Source organism: Berghia stephanieae, chromosome 5, assembly GCF_034508935.2.
Source record: "Berghia stephanieae isolate SIO BIC M18660-M18661 chromosome 5, UCSD_Bste_1.3, whole genome shotgun sequence".
Lineage (NCBI taxonomy): Eukaryota > Metazoa > Mollusca > Gastropoda > Nudibranchia > Aeolidiidae > Berghia > Berghia stephanieae.
In genome coordinates, this window is record NC_088364.1 from 69157772 (window position 1) to 69167550 (window position 9779).

A 9779-nucleotide genomic window follows, 5' to 3' on the forward strand; every position below is an offset into this window, starting at 1 on the left:
TAATCTTTTCTTGTTTTTTTTTATAGTGTCAATTGATGTGTTGATCAATTAATGATTCGATATTTTACCAGAACTGTCATTAATTGAGAGGGGCATATTTCTCCACTTTATTTCGGATAAAATGCGTGTTTCACAAAACCATGAAATGCTCCTATTTTTTTATTTACTCATTTTAGACCCATACAACTAACATAACATAACATATGGTATAGGGCAAAATAGGATAAAATCCCTTGAATGCTCTTAATATTAGTAGTAATGCCATAAATCTATTGATTAAAGATTACAATAATGATACACGTGGTAAAGATAGTATTTCAACTTAAATGTACTCATGTATATGTGGTGTACAAACATATATCTTTAAACTGTGACATGCAAAGCACACACACACACACACACACACACACACACACACACACACACACACACGCATATAGAAGATAACTGTTGATCACCCATTTTTATTTTTACGTTTTCATAGTATATTTACAAGGGTGCCAATTTCCTGTATATTTACGGAATTATATTTCTGTTATAAACCCTTTGTGTATTTTCCAGTATATTTTTTTCAGTATATTTTGCTTAAAAAAATTTTTTTTTTTTAATTGAGCTTTTATATAGCGCAATATCCACTAAATGTGCTCAGAGCACTTTACAAGGGGTCCCTGGTCAACAGCAATGTTTAACATGTAGGACGGGACATGCCGCCTGTTAGGCAATATTACAATTATTGGGACAAAGACACCGCTGTTAATGACCAGGTACTCATTTTACACCTGAGTACGGTGAGAGAATGTGAGTAAAGAGTCTTTTCCAAGGACTCAACTATGCGCCGAGCGCGAGGCTCGAATCTAGGACGTTCCGATCCAAAAGCGAGTATCATACCACTAGACCACATAGCCGCTTTACTGAAAAAAGTAAATACATAATGTCTTCTAACTGGAGTTCAGCGCTCAGAAAGGGGTCTGTTAATGTGTTAGCGTAAAAGACTAGTAAATTTTTTGCCTCTTTAATCGGTAAACCCTGTATTTATCATCCCCGACTTTAGGCAGTCTCATATTTTTCTCCTAATTTACGTGAAAGCTTAAGGCAACTGAAAACTGAGGAAGGACAATGTCAGTCATCAGTCAGTGTTAAAGAAATAATTAAACATTTCATCCAATATGTTTACATTTTCAGAAGGCTTTTCTACGCGCATGGCTGTGGATATAATATGTTATATAGAGTCCATTATTATTACTATTATTAATGTTGTTGTTATTATTATTATTATTAATGTTGTTGTTATTATTATTATTATTATTATTATTATTATTATTATTATTATTATATTTATATTATTATTTATTATTAATTATTATTATTATTATTATTATTATTATTATATTATTATTATTATTTATTATTATTATTATTTATTATTATTATTATTATTATTATTATTATTATTATTATTATTATATTATTATTATTATTATTATTATTATTATTATTATTTTATTATTATTATTATTATTATTATTATTATTATTAATTATTATATATTATTATTATTATATATTATTATTATTATTATTATTATTATTATTATTATTATTATTATTTATTATTATTATTATTATTATTATTATTATTATTATTATTATTATTATTATTATTATTATTATTATTATTATTATATTATTATTATTTATTATTATTATTATTATTATTATTATTATTATTATTATTATTATTATTATATATTATTATTATTATTATTATTATTATTATTATATTATTATTATTATTTTTTATTATTATTATTATTATTATTATTTATTATTATTATTATTATATATTATTATTTATTATTATTATTATTATTATTATTATTATTATTATTATTATTATTATTATTATTATTATTATTATTATTATTAATTATTATTATTATTATTATTTTATTTATTATTATTATTATTATTATTATTATTATTATTATTATTATATTATTATTATTATTATTATTATTATTATTATTATTATTATTATTATTATTATTATTATTATTATTATTATTATTATTATTATTATTATTGAGTGTATTAGTAGGATTATTATTATTATTTTCAGAATGCTTTTCAAATGGGTAGATCTTTGCTGGAATTCACATGGCCTTTGAGATCACATCCTGATTCGTGAGTAGGCATTTTGAATTTTATTTGTAGTTTCTTTATATCAGAATACTGGCTTGTTGTCAGTTTAACTCTTTCAGCACCATTGGCCGTACTGTGCGGCCAGAGCAGAGTCTGTTCTATTAGCCAATGGCTGCATATATATATGTGTGTGTGTGTGTGTACGTATGTGTGTGTTGGGATAAATCAGCCGACAGAAAGGGATCTTAGAATTTAAAGGGTATTAAAAATGAAGTTTAGAGATTTTTTTTTTTACGATATAAGAAATCGTATTTATTCTCCACCATTCAGAATTGAAATTACCTCCCAAGTTTCATGTTTGTGGACATAAATTCAATTTATTGTACCTAGTTCATCCTAACATACTGTTTTCAATGTTAATGCGGCTATTTGGTCTTGTGGTATGACACTTGCTTTTGGATCTGAAGGTGTTGGGTTCGAGCATGTCTTGGTGTATAGTTGAGTCCTTGGAAAAGACTCTTTACTTACATTCTGTCACCGTATTCAGGTGTAAAATGAGTACCTGGCCGTTAACAGCATTGTCTCTGTCGCAAAAAAAAAATTTGTATTATTGCCTAACAGGCGTCATGTCTCGTTCTACACGTTACATGTTGCTGTTGGTCAGGGACCCTTTGTGAAGCACTTTTAGCACATTTAGTGGATATTGCGCTATATAAAAGCTCAATTTTTTTTTTTGGTAACGAATGATGGTCATTGTTTATGAAGAGGAATTATTGATATACAGTGGAATCCACGTAAAATCAACACTGTTAAAGTCAACTTCTGCTTAAAGTCAGCCCTTGTAGGTCTCACATTTTTTGTTCTTTATCTAAGTATGTCCTATTGATAATGGATAAAGTCAACATTGCTTAACTCACTCAGTCCTAGAGATTTTTGCTACTTTTCAAAATTGGAAAAAAATGTATTAAAAATGAGCATTTATATACATAGATAGTTTAATTCAACTACCATTAACATGTAAAAAACAAAAAACATTAGCTTTGATACTAACTGCGCCTATAATTTGTCTCAGAAACGTGTAATAAATAGGCATTGGGTAAAAGTAACTCTGGGGTATACTACTGATATAGTCGGTGTTAGGGTTGAGTGGGTTAAAATCAACACCTCTTGTTGGTTCCAAATTTTTTGTTATTTCTCTGAGTGTTTTCCATTGATAATGGTGGGCAGGAGGTCACTTGCTGTGCTCTCTGTCCCCCTGTACCGGTTTTCTGAGTTTGCTTTCTGTCTTTGTCTTTCTTAATTTTGTCCTGGCCCTGGCCTGGAGTCCTTGGCTTGGAGAAAAACAGTCAGATGTATATTATTATATTTGTCGTTTTGGGAGATGATATTTTTTTCCTTGTAAATCATCTCTCTGTTATGTCCTATTACATTTTTTGTCTTTCATGTTTAACCCTTTCCTTACCAGCCATTTTCAGAATTTTCCCCAACACAAAAAAGAGAGACATATCTTACTCAAACAGAAAAGCAACAAGCACATTCTATACATAATATTGTTCGACAATATGGGCTCTTTTACAGAATGTCATGTTTTTATAGCTATAGCAAAACGAAATGAAATCTGGATGAGAAAAGTGACGGTTGAATCGTAACAAATGTGACGATTTTACAATAGGTGGTAAGGAGAGGGTTAATGGTTTGTAAATACTTGAGTGTTTTCCTCTTAGTGGGATCCTGTACTTGTGTCTATATGAGATTTTAAGGCGATCTCAAACTAAGTACTCCGAAAGTGTGGCTTTTGGAATCTACATTTGTTCCCTATTTAAACATTCCCCTTTGTCTTTCTCTTTCTTGCGTCCTTTCAATTGTTCATCTATTCCTTTTTACTGGTGCTGAAATGACCTAAATGTGTCGCAAGCGTTGTAAAGACCCTTAAAAACAAAGAAACAAAACGATTCGAGATTGTACGAGCCAACAAGATGTACCAAATACTTTTCAGCTGCTTGTCTGGATTTAAAGTGATGTATTTTAATGTTTTTATTGTTTTTATTATTGACTGAACAAGGATTTTTAACCCGAAATGTTCTATGTTTGGTATTTTTTATAGATTTTGAAGCAGTTATATTAATTTTGGTTCATTACTTTTTACAATACCAAACTTTAAGCAGCTTAGTATCACATCCGTTTTTAATTTTTTTTTTTAATTCGATGATTTCAGGACAATTTTGAATGATTAACAAGAGTTTGTGCAACTATGTGGTCTAGTGGTATGACACTCGCTTTCGGATTGGAAGGTCCTGGGTTTGAGCCTTGCTCAGTGCATAGTTGAGTCCTTGGAAAAGGCTCTTTACTCACATTCTCTCACCATACTCAGGTGTAAAATGATTACCTGGACATTAACAACGTTGTTTCTGTCCGGAAAAAAATTGTAACATCGCCTAATAGGTGTCATGTCCAGTCCTAAATGTTAAATGTTGCTGTTGGCCATGGACCCCTTGTTAAGCGCTTTGAGCACATTTAGTGGATATTGCCCTATATAAAAGCTCTTTTTTTTTTTAAATTTGTTTTAGGTGTGTAAGACAAGCAGTTTTGATTTGTACCACAACGGTTTTCCTGGTGGTTCCCACTTTCCAGCTGATGTCAGAACTCCACGCTGACGTGATTGAGGTCAAAAGCTGGTTGGAAGGTGAGTTGAGTTTTATATTTATTTTGGTCTCGGATTATTGGTGGACGAGAGGTGCTGTTTTGTAATGAAATTCAAGATAATGTTGACTGTGGTCGGTGAGCAGATGGATTGATTGTGTCCCTGGGTAAAGCATTCTATACACATTCATTTACCATACTTGGTTAAATACGAATATTGTAGGATGCTACGAGGGCTCTTTCATAATTAACCGAAAAATGCTTGTAAAATCAGCGTTTTTTATGCTATCAACAAAATTCTTGCACGTGTTCATACCTTGACTCGTCCTTCATTTCTCTACGTAACAGCCAAGTCTGTCGACACACTTCTGCCAACGCTGCACCATGGAATAGATACCCTCTCGGAAGAAATTTCCGTCAAGGTTTTGTAGCCATTTCCGCACATGGTCAACAAGCTCTTCATCGACATCAAAGCGCTTTCCTGCCAGCTCACGTTTCAGTGGCCCAAAGAGGTGATAATCAGATGGTGCGAGGTCTGGACTGTGTGGTGGGTGTGGCAAAATCTCCCATCTATATTTCTCTAGCCAACCTTGCGTCACTCGTGCTGTGTGGGGTGTAGTGTTGTCATGTTGCAAAATGACCCCGTTGGTCAACTGCCCTGGTCGCTTTCTGCGAATGGCCTCCCTAAGCTTGTCAAGAGTTTGGCAGTACCTTGCAGCATTGATTGTTTCTCCAGGTTGTAAGGTTTCGAACAGAATAACACCACGACTGTCCCAGAAAACAGTTCCCATTATTTTCTTTGCTGACCGCATGACTTTGAATTTCTTCGCGACAGGTGAAGATGGATGTTTCCATGTCATCGAATCTTGCTTTGTTTCTGGGGTGCAATGGTGCAACCAAGTCTCATCACCGGTGACTATGCTGTCAAGAAAAGTCACATCGTACCCTAGAAAGTCTCCGCCGGCGTTGGCAGTATGCCCGTGAACCCTGCGTGAGCTCTTGCTTCTTCTCAAAAGTTCCCTGCAGATGTCCAATCTTTGTTCTTTATGATTGTCTGTCAATTGCTTAGGAACCCATCTTGCGCTGACTTTTCTGTAGCCAAGTTCATCAAATACAATTCTATGGGCAGAAGTTTCCGAAATTTCAAGACTGCTTGTGATTTCATGAAGTTTCAACCTCCTGTCTTGACGAATAAGCTCATCAACTCGCTTCACATTGTCTTCTGACGTCGCAGTTATCGAACGCCCTCTCCCTTTCCTGTCTGTCAAGTCGGAATGGCCGGCTTCAAACAAATTACACCAGTGATAGACTTGTGTACGGCTTATAACATGCTCACCATATACACTCTGAAGTTCTTCATGAATTTCGGTAGGATTCAGACTTTTGGCGTTCAAAAAACGTATGACAGCTCTGATTTCCTCCTTTGACCAAGTTTCAAGGTGGGCCGCCATCTTTAAAATCGTCTAGAAATTCATTGTGTAAAATGATGCACTTCATAATTTCTGGGAATATCCGTAAGGAAATAAGGAATATCATGTCGTTTACAGAATTAAAAAATCTCCACTGGTTGCTGAGCAATGGGCATTTTTCGGTTATTTCTGAAAGAGCCCTCGTAGTACCAGAAGTACATACCTGCCTATTGTTACAGACCGTCCGTAATTGTTATGGAAGTGTAAGGACAATTACGGACTTACGGAAATAGAAGAAATATTACATACAAATGGTCGCTACGTTCAATTAAAAAATTATTATTTTTGTCCCATTATTTACCGCAAGCTACAATAAAAAAATCTCAATGCCTCGTTGGCTGGCGACGAGACGTCATCGACTCGACACGGAAACTTTACCCTCATAGGTAGACACAGTGCAGTGTCGAAAGTAGGTCATCAATAAGCATATTATTATCGCGGGGGCCATTGGCATACATGTATAAAAGGGTGTATCTATCATTATTTTTGTTTGCTTTAGTATTACTGAAATCTGACTATTAATTACTGATGAATTTTGTATTTCTTACTGAATTTGAAATTTTCAAGTAGGCAGGTATGGAAGTAGTCCTTCAGAGCCATTGGGCCCATGGAACCCGAGTTTAGCCCGGTTTCTATAGCGTGAAATGGACAAAATCAATTGTTTGCTATCCTTTGGATAGGACACTAGTCTATCGCTAAGTAGGTACTTTCCACCAAATCTAACAGACTCAGCTACCCATTCACTGCTGGGTGGACAGAGGGGTCAGGAAAAAAATCTCAACTGCACCAGGGATCGATCTCTCTCACTTTGCATGTGAAGCGAGTGCTCTACCAACTGAGCTATCAAGACCCCCAGTACCAGAATGGTACCTGCAAAATCTGTTATAAGAAGTCTCAGGTTTAAGACTTGTCATACTGAATTAAAGAAAATGAATAGTTTTTCTCTGTGTACAACAGATATATGCTTTGAATTATGTGACATGGAAACACGGCTCCATGCAGAGGAAAATGAAACTTGGTGAAGTGCATTTAGATTGGTGAATTGGGATTTTGTATCGTTATTATTATGAATATTATTATTATTATCATTATCATCATCATCATCATCATCATTGTCATCATCATCCTCATCATCATTATTATTATTATTATTATTATTATTATTATTATTATTATTATTATTATTATTATTATTATTATTATTATTATTATTATTATTATTATTATTATTATTATATTATTATTATTATTATTATTATTATATTATTATTATTATTATTATTATTATTATATTATTATTATTATTATTATTATTATTATTATTATTATTATTATTATTATTATTATTATTATTATTATTATTATCATCATCATAGTCACACTTTCACTTTAAGAACCTCTGTTCATCATTTTAAATTCATAACTCGACAAAATTATATTTTCAGCATATTTAGGGTTCACGTCAACACGAAACCAGATTGAGGTAAAATGTCATGAATGAATACGTTTTCACATCTTGACGGATTTCTAGATATTTTTTTCTTTCTATGTTCATTTGTTCAGATGTGTTTGAGAAAGATACCGATTCAGAATGTCAGAAGATGGCAGCCCAAGCTTTGTTATTGTTGGAGGAGCAAGTCAAAAAGGTGAGGGAACTGACAGTTTAGTTGTGAGACAAAATATATTCTTTTCGATCCTAACCGTTGACTCAAAAATGAATATTTGATTTTGAGGTTTTTATGAAAACAGTGCAGACAAAGCGAAAAGAAAAATAGACATACATGCCAATTTTTCGTAATTCTACAAATTTTTGTCAAATTTCAAGGCCGAATATGAAATGTTATGGAAAATTACGAATTTTTAATTCTTAGTAATACTTAAATGATAATAAAAATAATAATAATAATAATGATAAGAAGAAGAAGAACTACTACTACTACTACTACTATTACTACTACTACTACTACTACTACTACTACTACTACTACTATTACTACTACTACTACTACTACTTCTACTACTACTACTACTACTACTATTACTACTACTATAAGATTGATGATAATAATAATCATAATAATAATAATAGTAATAATAATAATAATAATAATAATAATAATAATAATAATAATAATAATAATAATAATAATAATAATAATAATATTGTGGTTGTTCATACACAATTTCAGAAATTACGAATTTCCTTGTCAAATTACTAAAAATTGACATGAAAATTACTAAATTTGAAGTTTTCAATTTGGCAGGTCTGAAAAGAAGAAAAAATAATTTTAAAAATCATGTCTGTTTTTTTTTTTTTGACTGGGGATCGAACCTCAGTTGAGACAGGTTGAAATTTTGTGTGTTGTTTTTCCTATATTTTTTTTTCTTTTCTGATTTATATGGCACTGTTTCATAGGCCCATTTTCAGATATTTGTCATATTCCTGTGCCTGCTAATTAATTTCTTACCGTTGACTTAAAACCAATATGAATAATTTGAAGGAGCTAAGTAATTGATCTATTTTTTTTTTCAGTTTCTGACTTGAATAAGGAAAAATGATTTCCAAAAAAATGAGGGCCTGGCATCAAATTATTACCAATAATAGCTTCATTTAGTGTCGAAAAAGCGTTGAATTTAGTACCAATTTCTTTTCTTTTTTGAATTATTTTGATTTATATAAAACCTATATGTGAAATTATGCCTTTACATTATTTTTAATTATTATATTTTTGTTTTGTTTTTGAAGTTTCACATACCATTGAATTAAAAATTGAAATTACTTTTGCCTAACTTTTTCAGGAAGTTAAAAATGAAGTGTCATCATGATGTTTGTGCAAAGGATGACAGTGAGACAAGATTATGGCTTGTTTACGTTTAAACACAGTACAGTTACGTCTTTCCAATTTGAACACCTCCGTTCCTAGCGATTACAGAGGCATTTGGAAAGTGGAAGCAGTTTCTAGCGTTTTGTCCTATCACAGAGGCATTTGGAAAGTGGAAGTAGTTTCTAAAGTGTACAAATAACTGAGAAAAAAAAAAAAGAATTCGACCCTGCGAGACCTGTTTGGATAATGGCACACGTGTCTACAGGAAAATGTGTAAAAATTCTTAGTTTTTAAGCGATACAAATAATAGTCACGATAGTTAACTTTTATAAAGTTCAACAATTTACCCTCACAAGGATTAAATAACACTTCAAGACCCTCTAAATTATATCACCTGGTACCAAACTTTCATTTTTTGTTATTGTATTAACTTTGAAATGCTCATAAATTTTTTAAAAATTGGAGCCGAAATTTTGTAATTCTACGAATTTTTCGTAATTGTAGGCAGATCTGGATTGTGGAGTTCCGAACTAAAAAAAATAATGAAAATAAAATAGAGCTTTTATATAGCGCAATATCCACTAAATGTGCTCAAAGTGCTTTACAAGGGCTCCCTGGCCAACAGCAACATTTAACATGTAGGACGGGACATGCCGCTTGTTAGGCTATATTACAATTTTTCGGACAAAGACAACGCTGTTAAC

The 9779-nt window shown here is 31.9% G+C and overlaps 1 protein-coding gene across 1 annotated transcript in view; it reads left to right on the plus strand.

The window, feature by feature from the left end:
• LOC144973509 (telomere length regulation protein TEL2 homolog) overlaps nucleotides 1–9430 on the plus strand; it is a 33917-nt gene extending 24487 nt beyond the window's left edge. The window contains exons 17-20 of the mRNA XM_078916019.1: nucleotides 2119–2183; nucleotides 4709–4824; nucleotides 7814–7896; nucleotides 9050–9430. Of these exons, the coding sequence (XP_078772145.1) occupies nucleotides 2119–2183; nucleotides 4709–4824; nucleotides 7814–7896; nucleotides 9050–9076 (291 nt within the window). The 3' untranslated portion in view covers nucleotides 9077–9430. The remainder of the gene's footprint in view (nucleotides 1–2118; nucleotides 2184–4708; nucleotides 4825–7813; nucleotides 7897–9049) is intronic.
• Nucleotides 9431–9779: the final 349 nt, after the last annotated feature.